Source organism: Patella vulgata, chromosome 9 (genome assembly GCF_932274485.2).
Source record: "Patella vulgata chromosome 9, xgPatVulg1.2, whole genome shotgun sequence".
Classification (NCBI taxonomy): Eukaryota; Metazoa; Mollusca; class Gastropoda; family Patellidae; genus Patella; species Patella vulgata.
Genome location: NC_065887.2, coordinates 29,832,548 through 29,849,583, shown reverse-complemented (window position 1 = coordinate 29,849,583; position 17,036 = coordinate 29,832,548). Strand labels below are relative to the sequence as shown.

The 17,036-nt window shown below is 33.4% G+C and overlaps 1 protein-coding gene across 1 annotated transcript; it reads left to right on the top strand.

Annotated features, from left to right (window-relative positions):
- The first annotated feature begins 736 nt into the window (after positions 1 to 736).
- LOC126831635 (leucine-rich repeat-containing protein 46) lies at positions 737 to 16,536 on the top strand. The gene is made up of 7 exons (XM_050562225.2): positions 737 to 946; positions 10,308 to 10,395; positions 11,035 to 11,146; positions 11,637 to 11,793; positions 12,158 to 12,236; positions 14,619 to 14,764; positions 16,340 to 16,536. The coding sequence occupies exons 1-7, from the start codon at positions 877 to 879 to the stop codon at positions 16,474 to 16,476; spliced, it is 789 nt and encodes a 262-aa protein (XP_050418182.1). The 5' UTR covers positions 737 to 876; the 3' UTR covers positions 16,477 to 16,536.
- Positions 16,537 to 17,036: the final 500 nt, after the last annotated feature.

Sequence of the window (17,036 nt, the reverse complement as noted above, 5' to 3'; positions counted from 1 at the left end):
CAGTTCCTTTCGATATTGGCATGTATTGATTCGAAACTTCATGGATCATGGCCCCTGATTGTAAGAAAAATCACGATTTGTAGACACTCTAGAGGTCACAATTTTCATCTGATTTTGAGAAAACGTGAAATGCATGTTTATAACCTAAAGATCTTGGTTCTTTTTGATATTTGCACATGGGATCGTAACTCCCTGAATTATGGCCCCTGATTGTACGCAAAATTGCATTTTTAGCTTGTGGTCCCTTTAGAGGTCACAATTATTATCCGATTTATATCCCAAATATTACCGTCCATTTTGATATTCATGCATTTCAGACCATGGATTATGGGCCCTAATTTAATGGTACAAATTTTTTACAAAGCTTGTTCTCCATCCATCTCTTGCAAAATGTGGGCGTATCTGGCGCATCTTTCCTGGCAACTGCTGGGGTTTTTTTTAAAAAGTCATTGGCCATGAAATAACATTAGAATGAGTTTTTAGGGTCGAAGTTAACGGAGAAGGAAAAAATAACGCTAAAATTTTCTAAACTCTCATTAAATTTATAAATAGAGTTTAGTCCCTTACACGCAGAAAAAAGAGTGGCTTCCCATATTGATCATTTATTAATTAATAATTGGGAAAAATGTTCATTATTACTTGGTTTTTTATCTGCTTAGTTTGATTGAAAGAAATAATCACAATTGTCATTTTGATTACTGACAGTATTTAGGGAACAATTAGGATCGAGCACGTCTATTTGTATGAATGTTTTTCATGATATTTTATTCATAAAATGATTGCTCCTACTTACCAGAACCGGAAATAGCATTGTTTACCTCAACAACTGAGTAAGTGACTCAGTAAAGTTTCTAAGACTCAAGCAACTCAAAAGATATGACAGCAGAAAGAATTGATATGACAGAGGAATTGGATTCGCCTCTTGAGAAATTCGACATTTTTAAAGGTATTGACAAATGTTTAGTCCTGGGTAAACTTCAAAGCCTGAGAAGCTAATAATAGTAATAAAAACCTCTAATATTTTAATACTACTAGATTGAATTGATAACTAGTACTAGTTACTAGACTAGGCTAACTCAATAATTCCCATAAATGGCATACTATTTGAATTTAAACACATGAATTAGAATTCAATATTGCTGTTTTTCAATCAATATTGATGTTGATGAGCCAATATATGGCCTGAAATATATATATTCATTAATAGTCTATCGGCCTAGTATGTTGACCCGGCTACTTTTGACTCAACCCCTAACACTAGTAACACTAACATTAACCCTAACCCTAGAGTAGCAGGATCAATGTACTGCGCCTCTGTATCTACCAGTAAACTTTTTACATACATGTATGTATGCAAGGTCACAGTTAAAGTAGTACTAGTTAAGTCTCTAACTCAATATCATCCAAAGTCATCGACATTGAAAACAAAAATTATTTGTCAATTTAGATCAACATTGATGTTGTGATCTTACCGGGAAAAGATCAGCTTCTGATATCCAACATTTAGACAAAATAAACATTTCACCATTGGTATACAAATCGTGTACCATAATGCTTTTTAGTGCCATTTGTAACAAGGGACTTGAAGAATGAGGCTAGACATATTTCATAAGTTATATCAAACGGTGCCCCATACTCTTATCTGGAATAACCAGACACTAGAAATTGCCATTGATCAATTGAGACTTCTGGCATATTTCGCCGAACATTACCATATCTGCCAACTGTCACGCATTTGGTGTGAGAATCACGCATTTTTAATCAAAATCACGCTCTCACAGGCACATAGTGAAATCTCACGCATTTTCAAAACTATAGTATAAAAGTAAAATAAAAATGATTTCCGCGTACGAGTTACATTCGGATGAACATTGATGAGATGCAATTAGTCAAAAGTTTCTTTGTATCGTCGCCGATCAATCAAACAGTGACTGCTATTTGAGAACTTTAACTTAAAGACATGTTTTTTATATTTTGAAGTAACAATTCTAACAATTTATATACTGAAGTGTATTGGAATTAATGATTATTGCCACTAATATTCATTCCAAGTGATCATGTAAATTGTAGTTCATTTATTCTTCTTTGCCAAACCTGTTATGATCTGCATTAAAACTTTTAAGTACTAAATCCTTTAGGACCTGACCAGAGGCGTGGTCCCTGGACCCCAGCTTCGTTAAATCTCAACCATTGCAAACATTTTAGGTTGGCAGCTCTGCATAACCGATTAGAAATTACATTAAAAACAGAAACAATTAAATGTAAATCAGTTTATATACATAAATCATTATTATATACGTGGTGCAACCAATTTAAGTTAATTTCTAAGTCCCAAATTTTATCGATTTAGCTCCTTTAAGTAAAATGCCCCATTTTATCAGACGTTGCAGCATTACATGTCAACATTCTGAACTGTGTATCATTGCCAAAATTAGAAAGTTTATTACAATATATAGATGCAGGGGTGGGGGGTTAGAGTCAACTCGCGTGGTTTCAATTCCCCTGTTGTGCGTGACAAGGAGTAAGGTCGCCAAGGGCTCACACTGTCGGTCGCAATTTGCGATAAAAATATGAAATTGGCGATTAAAATTTGATTTTGGCGATAATGTTTTGCGTTACTGGCGATTCTTTTTGAGAACTGGCGGGAAAAAAACCTTAAAATTCTAATCGTATTTATCCTGGATTAACCATTATTGAGTGTCAATCTTGTGGCGGAGTACTATAAATTAATCGACTGGTTCATAATCCGGATCACATCAATGAGTAATACTAATCAGTTGTCTTGGATTAATGATTAGTTGATTAATAATTGCCAATGATATATATAAAGCCTATCTCAAGTCATTATTTACTCTTAATGATTTAATCAAACCGGTGATTATTTGATGTTTCATTTCGTCTTAAAAAAAAATGGTTATACATGTAATCAAATGGTCGACAGTTCCTTTCAAAGAAAATTAAATATTTTGATAGCTGAATTCCGTTTACTGTGGCTTCATATACGGCTTGTAAAATATACAAGTATGCCTATTAGATATCATTATTTCAAATTATATTATCACCATTGGTCCAAAATGTGAGAACGAGTTGAATAAAGACGGTTCTTGAGCGAGAAAACAGTTTGCCATTTGTATCATATTACCATCGCCAAAATGCTATAATAGTGAACGACGGTTATAGTTGTAAGCAGTTAAAGCACCTCTTACAAATATAACTGAAATTTATACCATTCTCTATCAGGGATTCAGATTCTGATACCTTTACGGTACCTGAAAATAACAATAGCTGAGACATAAAATTGTTAGATGTTGTCTTTTTATCACACATTTTTGGCAGATAAAATATTCCAGTTGGCAGAAAAAAATACAAACATTTTTTTATATAAAAATTATCATCCATTTTGGCGGGAAAAAAAAATAAAAGCCAGTGTGAGCCCTGTGGGTTTTCTCCGGGTCCTTCGGTTTCCTCCCACTGCTAAAGACCCCTTTGTACGAGCAAATTATTGAAATAAAATTGAACCATATGCTAGTCCCAAAATGACCTAGTTTGTGTTGAGTGGACCCTAAATTAACTCTCTCTCTCTCTCTTCCCCCCCCCCCACTCAGGTAGTGATAACCTTTTGCTAATAGAAAGGAATGCAAAAATCTTTCTGAAAGGCACCTAAACTGTGGAACAAATTATCTTTTAGCCTAAGAAGCTGTGCAGCAATTTTGACTTTTAAATCAAAACTCAAAACTTTTTGATTTACCAAAGCTTTTTATTAACTTTGGTATTGTCTTTTTATCTGAATTCTGTTTTTATAGTTCTGTTTTCTACAGTAATTTTATATATTCATATTTTTCCTTTGAAGATACTTTCCCACAAAAGTATTTATCAGGTGGGGTTTTTTTTTCCAATGGATAATGGCTGAAGACTGTCCATTATGTGAATAGAAAGAACAACTGAGGGGCGTTAGACCCAAAGTTTTTCTTTGTATTTACATAATGGACATTCTGAGGCTATTATCAAACTTAAAACATAACACCATAGAGATACGAATAATGGATAGTTTTTTAAAAGAACAAGCCACAAAATAATGGATATATTCTTAAAACAACATGCACATGAATGCATGTGACAAAACAATCAAGTCATACAATGCAAGCATGCACAGACAGTCCAAAATATTGACATGGAGACCACATGTTTATAACACAGTTGAAAACAAATATTAATAATGAGAATATATGTGATAAGCATTTGGATACTGATTATATTTGGTAATGTACTCGATACGGAAGATATCAGCCGTGAAAATTGTGATGTTCTTGATATGGGGGATAATAGCCGTCAAAGTTGTGATGGAAAGCCTGCTCACGAAAATCATTTAGATATTGATAATATTCTTAGTACTGTGGTTAATATGGGGGGGTACTAGGCGTCCAAATTTTGATTTGAAATTTAATATATACTCTGATATAAGTGACAGGACAACCTCATGGGTTTTCTCTGGGTCCTCCGGTTTCCTCCCACTGCTAAAGACCCCTACACACAAGCGACTTATTGAAATAAAATTGAACCATGTGTTAGTTCTGAAATGACCTAGTTTATATCAAGTGGATGTTAAACCCCATTTCTCTTTCTCTCTCTTATATGCTGGAAGGTATCGTTAACTACTTACATGTATTTTATTGTTTTGTATATTGTATCTTTTTAAGTTTGTAAAGAGAATCTAGGCACTTAGGTGAAAGATGCGCTATATAAATACACAATAACAATGTACATTAATGTATATTAATGGTATCTAACCTAGGTTATTGTTTTGATTGTCTACAAATTAAGCTGCTGTAGTAAAGAAAATATTTCAGCCATTATTTTTGTTATTAATAAGTATTTTATTGGCCTTCTTGGGCTATTACTAATTATTCGAAGTTTTAAAGTAAATCCAATGCAATGATTATAGTGAGCTGCCACTGCTACAAGGGCTACAAAAGTCAGTGTTTTTTGGGTTGTATTCATGTTTAAAAAAAATTTCTTATTGAATAAAAAATTGCAGATAAGTTAATTTTCAGTTATGCTCAGTGATCACTTGTTCAGTGATCACTTTCAGAGTATGCTATTGCCCTCTAGATTAATTTTAAATGATTATAATGATTTCCTCATGTTGATTCCTTGTTGTGTACATCAAAATAGACTATTTGTGACGATATTTCATTGAGACTTAGAATTAACTCCATTTACAAAGGCCTTCAATCACTATACAATCCAAAAAGTTAATTAAAACCACTAACGGTATTCATCATCCATATAGTCTGATATAAAAATAGTTTGAATGGAATCACAGCTGATAAAAATGTTCATGCTTTACTTAAAGATGGGTTCCCGCGTACAAACTGGGTGATTTAATGGTATATATGGACCAAAAACATATTCAAACTAATTAATTTGTCATAATTATGCTTCAAATCCTTCTCAAACATTGTAATTGCGAAGGAATGCCCTGCTATTAACATTCGATCAAACAAGGTCATGTTTACGTCACGTCTTGGGAGTCAGAGGAGAATTCATTGCATACATAAGACGATGTTGTCTTTAATCGCTTACTATTTATTACAAATATCGAATCCTAATTAAATTCTCGGATTATCCACTAACCGCATCTTTTTCCGTCATTTTTATCTCAGAAAGTATTGTACGCCTAACTCTTCATAAAGTTTATCAACTTGTACATCAAGCTCTCAATGTTCGCTTGTGACCTTTGACATCATGTGTGCAGAAGTTCCTAATCGTCGGGCTGTTGATTAGGGGAACCCTTACATTTTGTCCTGTATACGCTCCATGAGTGTTTATCGGGGAATCCAGTATTTTTCTAGTAAGATTGGATATCTCTACTTTCCATATATACCAAAATTGCCATACTTTTATTGGAAATAACCACCCGATAAATACTTTTCTGGGAACCCATCTTTAAAGTGCACATAAGATGGGCCTGGAAACTTTGAGATACATGTAGCCAATGGTTACTATATCCACTTTACGGCAAGTTCAGTTATCTTCACTCAAAGTCGTAAAAATAGACCTTCTGTAAAAACGACTTTGCCAATTATCGAAAACACTCTTAATCCCCTCAGACGCCAGTGACGTCACAGTGACCGAATGCATATTCGAAATGTTTATTCCTTAATTACCTATATACAGCCGGCGTGTGTATTCTTTAATTCCTTAATCCCCCTAATTAAATAAAACAATTGACTACGGAATAATTTGTTTTGTAATTCATTTTAATTTAAGATCCAATTTAGAGTGCCTACAACTTTTAAACTTTGAAGTCTTGAACTCTTAATTAATTTTTTACAATATGGAACTTATTGGACGAACACTTTTAATATGTAAATACTATACGGGTCCAGCTATGTGGTTTTTACTGCGAGCACTTCGCTTTTCCACATAAAGTGTAGTGTCGTTAATATCTGTCATTAATTAATCAATCCGACTATAAAAGTTATACAGGCATAAACTAATTTACACGTTGGTGTTAGCAGTGAGTGTTAGTGGGATTAAGAATGTTGATTAGGTAGAATCATACACACACACATTAATTGCATAAAATAATTAAGTTTTACTAATAAGTTGTTTAAAATTACTATATACCCAGTAATTATTGCTCACCGGTGTTTTTGTAATCAAGTAGCCTCGTATTATTTGTTGATTGGCGTTTAAACAACATTTAATTGATGGATGAATTAAAGTTTTTGATACGATTAGGTTATAATGTCTAACATCGGTTATCTTCTTTATAATAAAAGTATTTTACAATTGCATTGACAGTTTAATCACTCACCAAACGGCACCAGGAACTCCACGAATGATCCTGTGCAATTTTCGCGGCGAAGTTTAACCTCATTTACTACACCCGTAGTACATGGAACGGTACATGATAATAAGATACCAAGCGTTGATTGGCAGAGAAATGAGTGCGATCTATTGTACATGTTATGCATAGTCATCGGAAAATACCATATTCACTGTAGTTGTTCTTTATGTATAGAAATGGTTATTATTATTATATATAGCTAATAATGAATATATCGACAAATGACTGGCACCATTTGTATTTCTGTACTTAAGTTTGGGATATCAAGTATTACGGGGTTATCCAAATTACCGGTAAATGCGCTAATTTCTTGAGTCATCTTCATTTGACACATGGCCTATTTAAACAAAGGCAGCTTAAATTGATCTACGGCATGATACAGCATTTTAAATTCACTCTAAAATATTCCAATCACAATTGTCTAATCTATACCAATGAAAGACGATAATTCGGTGATTATGATTAGGCCAGTCACGTGGTAATTGGACCGTCAATAGACTCTTGTCCAGTTGCCGTGTGTATTGATAGTGCTATATTATACAGACAGTGACATATTGTATAGATAATGTATATCCTATGTGTAGTGCCTGTGACATCACTAGCCAATCAACCGGATTAAGGTCGTAATTGAAAAATCGAAAAGCGTTTCGGTGTGTTGGATACTTAAACGTTAACAGCGGACTTAATTTTAATCAGATTGGTGTGAACTTGCCGTAAAGTTGATATAGTAACCATGGGCTATACATACATGCAATTTAGATTTTTGATCTTACGTGGTCTTTAACATTTACAAACTGCATGTTGTCAGTCCTTTATATAACTGCTGAAAAAAGGTTTGACAGCACTTTCTTCTCTAGATGCTATTCTCTGTAGATTTCCAGGGTTTTTTTTTCATATGGCTAGCTTTTGGATTTCTTACCATACTAGCAGTCCATTATAAGCATTTTGTAACACAGAGCAAGTAAGATAACATATAAGTTCAAAAGTTTAAATGCAAAAGTGCAATTCTTAACACTTTTTTTTCACAATAATATATGTGGCTAATTTATGGATTACTTACCATACAATTCAGTGTAAGCCTTGCTGTTGTGTTACACAAAGCATATAAAAATAATAAGCACATAAATTCAAAAGTTTAAAGGTGATGTGGAAAGTTTGATCCTTACATGTGCTTAGTTTAATGGGACCCAGACCATACTATGTCAGTTCAGTTTTCAGACATCTGAGCATAACAAGTGTATCCACTGGCCTATGGCCTAGAATAATATGGTTTTACTTAAACATTTCTGATTTTCGGAACCGGTAATAGATTAATAAAAAGTTGGAAAACCAATTCCAGTACATGATGATACATGAAATCCTACATATCTCGATCTATCACACTGATTGAGAGATACAAGGAAGACTCACGCTGGTCATGTTTGACCTCCCTTTCTATCTAGAAAGCCATACATGCATAAGATCGGGTGTAACTAGCATCCATAGCGGGGACAGATCACCTCATACATCATACACCCGCTAAATGACTGGATGACTAGAATCCCTAGGGTGCGACTCATTGAACATGTACATGGAATCTTAACCCCTGGATTTCACACATCATCTGTACTAGTTTTAATGTTAATACCGGAATGTAAATTGTGTAATAGAGTACCATCCATATGCATTCTATATTTAGAAGAGGGTCATTCCATGTTAAGTGGACCAAATTGACAGAAAGTTGTAAAGTGACCCCTTCAGAAAATTTTTCATAATGTTCTGAGGCGGTCACTTTACAAGCACTAGTCCATTTGACATGGAATGACCCAATAGATAGGCATAAAGATTTTAGTTTATTGATTTTTACCATTATTGGAGTCAGTGAAAGCCAACTCATTATCTGACCAGCCATAATTGAGTGTGTGTGTGTGCGTGTGTGTTTCTTTTCTCAAAATGCTGCAGGAACTTCTTTTATTGGAGAATAAGTTCAGCTTGGCAATTACCAAATGTTTAAATCCAGCCAATATTCAGAATTAAGATTAATTTAATTAACAGCACTAACCTTGGCATAGCTTACAATAAACAAGCCTGATTACCTGTAAACTATTAACTGTCAAATGTTTTCTTCTGTTTTATTTAGTCATAAACATCAAGCGCCCTTTCATTCTACAGGTAAGCAGCTAAATGACATCAGCAGGCCAACAGACGCCAATTTCAGACAATGTTAGAAGGGAGATAACTCTGGTTGATCTCTGATTGGTCATGCTTTGTTTTTTGGGGTTTTTTAAATGAATTTCATACTATTACTAACTGTGTCCTTGGTATACAGTACATAGATTAATTTTCATGGAATTTTTTATCAATTCAGTTGTGACCCACTGGGGTCATTATAGGCTTAGCTCTAGAAATAGCCTACCACAGGTTTTTTTTTCTTTGGTTTCATATATTTATTCATATTAGAAGGAATTTCCTAACCACTTTAGAATACCAGGGACAATTACAAGTTTTCCTTGGCACTTTGTGAAAAGCAGGGATACTAATAATAGCATTTATTTACCTCTTGGAAAGCAGGCAAATAAATGGATCTAGGCCTTCTTGTATTTTTTAGATAACTTTATCTAGGCCTGAATATAAAATCTGAAAATTTTTCTTCAAACCATGTGCATCTTCCTATAATAAGTGCAGGAGGACCGTACAAAACAAAACAGACAAGACAAACTACCATAGACACTACAAGAAGTAATCAACAAAAATTAAATCTAGAGAATGGATCTGGGGGCAAGCCGCAATGTGGATATTATTTTTATACGCCTATTTAGGCTATTTATCATGTGAACGTATATTGTCGTCCATCTACAATTTGTTTATTGACAATTTTTATCTAATTTTGACGGAAATTGAAATACAGGTTCCTTTCGATATTGGCATTTATCAGACCATAACTTCATAGATTATTGCCCCTGATTGTATGGAAAATCATGTTTTTAGCTTGTGGACACGTTAGATGTCACAATTTTTATTCGATTTTGATGAAACTTAAAATATATGTTTATATCCCAAAGATCTCTGTTCCTTTTGATATTCGTACATATCAAACCATTAGGTCCTGGATTATGAACCCTGATTGTACGAAAAATCATGTGTTTAGCTTGTCAACCTGTTGAAACTGTCCCACAAACTGGTCGCTCCCTGTACACAAATAATGTAAAAGTATGTACTACCAATGTTGTGGACCCACTAGAGGTTACAATTTTTAACCAATTTTGGTGAAACTTGAATTACATGTTTAAATCCCAAAGATCTTGGTTCCGTTCCTTACTTGCGTGTATCAGACCCTAACTTCCTGGGTTATGACCCTTGATTATTTGAAAAAAAAACTTTTTTTTTTTAGCCTGTTCTGTCCATCTCTTGCAAAATGTAGGCATATCTTGCTTGTTAAAAAACAGCTTAACTTGACCAATGTTTTTTCTTTTAGATTCGTCCAAACCAGTTAGGCTGTCATTGCACCTAATAGTGAAGAGAAATCTACCCCCAGAAGCAGAAAAGTGGTCTCAGGAAGAAATGTAAGCTTGAACTTGGGGGATAGTGATCTAGAGCAGTGAAAAAAATAAAATGTGATAATATAATTGAATTGTTTAATTTCAGTCTTTTCTGAACTCAAAACGGAATAAATGTAAACCAACATCAAACAACATTTGCATAAAGATTTTAGACACTTTGTTGTTCATTTCAATAAAAAAAACCAAATTTTACCAATTTGTCCCTAAAACACATACCTACCTTTCAGTTGAGACTTGATTGAAATAGAATTTATACTCTATTTTCAAATACACTAAAGATCTGGGAAAAATTGTTTTTGCTTTTCAGGTGTTCATGGGAAATTATATTGGTGTCTGGGATTTCCAAAGCCAAAAAAAAAATTAAAACAATTCTTAATTGTAGATTTAAGAATATTTTCTTGGGTTTAAAAATGAAAAGCCCAACAAAAATAATCTGTACTTACAATGTACATTAGTTGTCACCATATGTTTGGTGCAAAATAGCCTGGTTGGAGCCATGTCATTTATTCATTAGTTAAGTACATAAATGGTTTTGAATAAATATGTTTTAACGATGTTAAACAACGATGATCCCTATTATCCAACACCATTGAGCATAATATTATACACTAGAATAATCTGTTAAATATCTTCTATCTGCAGTGTCAATGCATTGAATGAAATTACACATCTACGATTAGACAGAGAAAATATATATGAAATAGACAGTTTGGAACTACTGGGTGATAAAGTTAAAAATGTTTATCTTCAACAGGTAGGCTAGTACTAGCTAAATGAGATTTTTTTCTAATATCATTCTGTCTATGAATTTTTATACACCCACATTGAAATTATTGTTATCTTGCTGTGCTCTTTGGCACAAGGGTCTAATGTGCCATAATAGAATGACTTGAAATTTATATACAGTGTTTAGGTTCATGACAATGGAAAGAATCCTTTATTGATTTTCACTTGGAAAAATCTTGTGGACACGCTAAAAGCACCACCCAATTGACTTGAAATTCATACACAGTGTCAATGTTTATAAAGAATTACGATAATTACTGTCAGAGTTATTGCCCTTGATCATTTAAAACAAGTTTTTAGGCTGTTCTACTGGAGGCTTAAGTTGTAATCTGCTTGACTTGACATGGACATGAGACGAAGAAACCTATTGAATTTTAAATATTTAAAATATTTTAGCTCTGGCCTCTCAAATGTGTGTTAACGGTAGCCAAAAGATTTTTTTTCATTTCACATTTCAGAATAGTATACAGAAAATCCAGAATTTAGAATGTCTCAAGTATATAAAGTTTTTATCACTGGCAGGAAATTGTATTGAAGTTGTTGAGAATCTCCTTGGTTTAAATCATTTACGTGTTCTAGATCTTTCTGATAACCAGATACAAATATTACATATAGGTGAGACTTTTCTTAATACAGCTAATCTGTTCTTAATGTACAAAATATTACTTATTTCCAAGTCTATGGCATTGTCTTAATACAGTTAATCTGTTCTGAATGTGTGAAATATTAATGGCATAAATAATGGCATTATTTAAAGTGGATATGACTTTAGTTTGATGAACAGACAAGCATTGGGATATTAGGCAGAAATGGCTTAAAGGGATGCGTGTTCACTAAGTTTTCAGACCAAAAAAGCCATTTTCAGACAATCAGAATGGAGGATTCAAGGACGATATTTAGAGCCTCCCCAATATAGATAATAGATTTAGACTATGGTTATGAATCCTGTCTTTTTAGTACTTGACATTTTATTTTACAGAGGAACTTCCAAATTCATTGATTATTTTAAATTTAGAGAATAATCCATGTACAGAGAAAACAGGTTATAGTCAGTACAGGTATGATAATAGAGCATTTATATTGTAAATTCAAAAAATAATCCTATAGGATGTATTGACAACAATATGGGATTTTATAATTAATAATCATTGTACTAGGATTAAAATAAAAGATTTAAAGATATATTGTGATCCTAAATACCTAACCATATCCGAACTACCATGATAACTATATTTATTACCAAAAACCAATCTTTCAAGATACTTCAAGGTATGGGTTTTTTTGTTGATAATCTGAATTTTAAAGTGCTAATCCGGTTATTTTTTTGGAGAAAAAAACTGCTTCATTTTGTGTTAAAATCCCTTAAAATCCTCTAGCTAAGGCAAGCAACTAACTCAATATTTGTGATAAGTTTTCAAACAATGTAAACCCGTCTGGAAATGGAGACCGGTGTCCCAAGCTGTATTATGCGGTGTCTGGATAAAACCAAACTTTATTTTATAAAAATAATGTGTAGGTGAAATTTACCTTTCGATATCAAGTACAGCACATATAGACCTCTCAAGGAACGGAATTCGATTATCAGGTCACCCAGCGAAAAAACTGACCTGAAATCTTAAAAGGGTTATGTGTCCGGATAAGCAGTTTTGACGTTCACAACCAAACGACTCAATATTTTGAGCTAGAATTTTGAGACAAGGTAAATACATCATTCCTCTATATTTTTGCCGCTTAAATTTCATACGTACTCCAACTTTTATTTTTCAGACTCTTTTGAAATCGGGATAGTCCCTTTAAAGTTAAACTTTATTATCTACTTAATTTGCAACACAACATGTGGACAAGCACTGGCATTAGCTGCTAACCTAATGTGCGAGTAATGCCTGCCCTGGCGTTGGGTCGGTGGTTGATACTTTAAAATTGATTTATCGCTGGCTTGACAATTTGATTGTTCCTGGTCATTAAATTTGACATACATATAGAAAAAAAAAACTGACGTTAGATGTGACATTAATGTAAGAAATTCTTTGAAAAAAAACCCTCACATCTGTATATCACATGTTTTAAAATTGATTTATTGCGGGATTGCTAGCTTTACAATTTGATTGTTCCTGGTCATTAAATTTGACATACTTAAAGATACATTATGGGAGATTTTAATAGAGAGTTGGCCATTCTTGCTATAACAGTTCAAAAATAGATGATGGAAGAAGAATATATTGAAAATTTCAGTCAAATTACTTTATTCTGAACAAAATTATCACCATTGTAATTTTTGACTAGAAATAGGAGTCAACTCTCCCGTCACCGTCTCCGAGAAGGCTGATCATTTGATTGACAGGCGTTAACTCCACCTACACAATCTCAATTATCAAGTAACGTTTTCAATGGCTGTGGTACCGTTAGCCTATTGGGTTTGAGACAGGGTTGCAATTCAATTCGTATCACATTTATTTTTACTACAAATTAAAAATAAGACTTTTAATATATAGATAAGAAGCGAAAGTTTGAAAGGAATGGACCAAATCAATGAGGCATAATTATAGCCGACTTCTTGTTAGCCTGCGTGTACTCTTGTACTGTAACTGGTAGGCCTACGTTAGCACGTAACTCCCGAAGCATACAAATAGGAAACAGTGATCCAATGGGGCTGCCATTCAACTGGGGTGATGTTAGCTGCGATGTTTATCAATTTCCATAATTTTTCTGTAAACGCAAGTGACAAAAGAGCGTATAATACCGACATCCAAACTCTCATTTTAACCACAACTAAACATAATATCAAGGCCGTATATATCAAACTTTCAATCAAATTGACTGACATGCAGCCTTGCTTCGTACACTCTATCATTTAGCCTCGATCTAAAATTTCCGGGAGTATGACATCAATGTAACGGTTAATCTCCGCTTACGACACCATTTAAAAATTTAATCAATCAATGAAATCCTGTTTAAATCCAAGCCGAATCCAAGCCATCCGTGGGTCTACAGAGTTGATTTTGTGCTTGTTGTGTAAATAAAGATTTAATGTATAATTTCTAAGACATCTGAAGCCTAAATAAAGACTTGCAATAATCAGATTTAGTTCTTGCATAATGTATGTTTAAAGAAAAAAAAATGATTTTAGATGGTTGAATATGTGACATTAATGTAAAAAATTCTTTGAAAAAAAACCTCACATTTGTAAATCAAATGCTTATGAAGTCAGGAGTTCTCAATAGAATTCTTTCAAACTGGAAGAACCCTTTCAAAACGTAAATTTCAAACACAATTTGCGTAATTATCTTTCTGTTCACATTTTGAATGTTTAAGTGTGGCACGTAATTCATCGTGGATTTAAAAAAAACCAAAACAACCCATCCCATTCAGAATTGATTGTCTATGATGTTAGAGCTAGTAGATATGACACTACTGCTGACATGCCCCCTCTATTTTTTCAGAGAAAAAGTAATCCAACATTTACCAGAGTTATTGCAGTTAGATGGTGAAGATGTCAGACGACCTGAAGATGATGAAGATGAAGAAACAATAGAAAGTGACGATGAAAAACCTGCATCTTTTATATCCTTACAAAGTGATGATTCAGGTTGATTTCATTATTGCATTAACTTTTACATCCTTAACAGTATTCCTTGTGATAAGCATATTAAATTATTTCCATTTTAACTTAACCAAGTCCCTGAATCTACATCATTCTGTTTTATTATCTCGCTCCGAACCAAGTTAGGGAGGGATATTGAAATGGGGTCCGTCCGTCCGTCACGATTTCTTTTCCCGAATATATCTCATAAACTGTTTAAAATATCTTTCTGAAACTTTGTACACACATCAACCCATGCCTGTAAACCTAACCAAGTCCCTGAATCTACATCATTCTGTTATATTATCCCGCTCTGAACCAAGTTAGGGAGGGATATTGAAATGGGGTCTGTCCGTCCGTGTGTCAGTCCTTCCGTCCCGATTTCTTTTCAGGAACATATCTCATAAACTGTTTAAGATATCTTTCTGAAACTTTGTACACACATCAACCCATTACAGTAGTTGTGCCTTTTGCTATCTAGGAATTTCTGGTATTTATATTTTTTTTATGTTTCCATGGAAACAAATTTGCCTTAGTTTTTGGTGTACAATTTTGTTTCTAGAGCATAACTCATAAACCATTCAAGATATCTTCATGATACTTTGTACAAATATTAACCTAATATGGTAGTTGTGCCTTTTGCTAATTTGGAATTTCTGGGATTTAATAATTTTGGTGTTTCCGTGGAAACAAATTTGACTTAAATTTTATCTACAAACCCTTCAAAACATCTTTTTCAAACATTGGACACACATCATCCTATTACAGTAGTTGTGCCTTTTGCTAATTAGAAATTTGTCAGATTTAATCATTTTTGTGTTTCCATAGAAACAAAATTCTCTGTTGAATGATTTTTAAATTTTTACTACACCTTTGAATTAGTTTTTGATATATAATAATTATTCTAGAGCATATCTCAGAAACTATTCAAGATACCTTTATAACACTTTTACATTCATCAACCTATTATTTTATTTTCTGATGACCGTCCTTCCGTCCTGATTTCATTTCCGGAGCATATTTCATTATCTGTTCAAGTAATCTTTTTGAAACTTTGTACAAATATCAAACTATTATAGTATTTTATTTTCTGATGTATAAGCTTAATGTTTAACATACAGCAGCTGATTGAGGTAGGCAAAGGTTGTAGTGCAAACCTTACAGGGAGTAGCGACCATGCCTTGCCGAGCTACTGTGATCAGAGTATGAATCTTCTGACTTGTCCCATTGATATTCCAAGAAGTTGTTTTTCCTTATGCCTTCCAAACAAGTGCAAGGGCGCGGGATGGTGATGACTAGTCATCTTGTTTTAGCTTGTTTTACTTCCACAAGTTAGTATTCCAACCAGACTCTCACTTTGGATTCTAACCTTCCATGGCAATCCTGAAGTTGATTTCTACTGATTTTGAAGTGATTGTTGATAAACGTACCATACTCTTACACACTAGTTTTACATAAAATGGTTGGTACCCATTTGGAGCATTTTCGCATAATTTTCAAAAATAGCCTCAACTAAAGTGCCATGGTTTCTTAATATTATCCGTTATTGACTTTTATTTATTTTATTTTATTTTGGTCTAGATGATATACCGTCCCTTACTTCAGCCATGTTGATGAGATCACAAGATAGACTGGAATCTTGTCAAAGACGACACAAAAGACATACAGCAGAGTTAGAAGAATTTCGCTTAAAACATAAAATTATAATTAAAAAATAGAATTTTATTCTAAAAGTTGAATTTTAAAATATTTATTACATTTTAACCTGTTATTGAATATTTTTATTGTAATAAAAGATTTTTAAAGCTATAGAAAATCAATCTGATTCAATTTCGTTCATATGTTATAATGTGTCATGAAATGGCTGATGGGTATTGTTGGAATTTGGAATTGATTTATAATGACCATTGATCGGGAGAATTTAGTTTGGACTTGGAGTTTAGAACACAGACTAGCATTCACTTTTTAACTTCCTAATTTTAATATCTTTGGGATAATTAGTGTTTAGATCACTATTTAAAACGATGTTCATATTCCGCAAGGCTAAGTTTAAATACTTAGTCACTCAAGTTCTCTTTTGCGGGGGCCACTGACTAAAGAGTATTTTTAAAAAAAACTCAAATGTTGACCAAATTTAATATGGATCCTTTATATTTATGTCTTCAAGAAATCTTATCGCTATTGTGTTCACAAGCTGTTCCGGACACGTGATATATTTCTGGAACAGAAAGTCATGGAATGCTGAAATTCAATAGGGTTTAACCTCTCCAATGCCAAG

Coding starts and splice junctions, on each gene's coding strand:
- LOC126831635 (XM_050562225.2), top strand. CDS start 877: ATGACAGCAGAAAGAATTGATATGACAGAGGAATTGGATTCGCCTCTT. Junction 10,396..11,034: donor AAGTGGTCTCAGGAAGAAAT/GTAAGCTTGAAC, acceptor TTCTATCTGCAG/TGTCAATGCATTGAATGAAA. Junction 11,147..11,636: donor AAAATGTTTATCTTCAACAG/GTAGGCTAGTAC, acceptor TTCACATTTCAG/AATAGTATACAGAAAATCCA.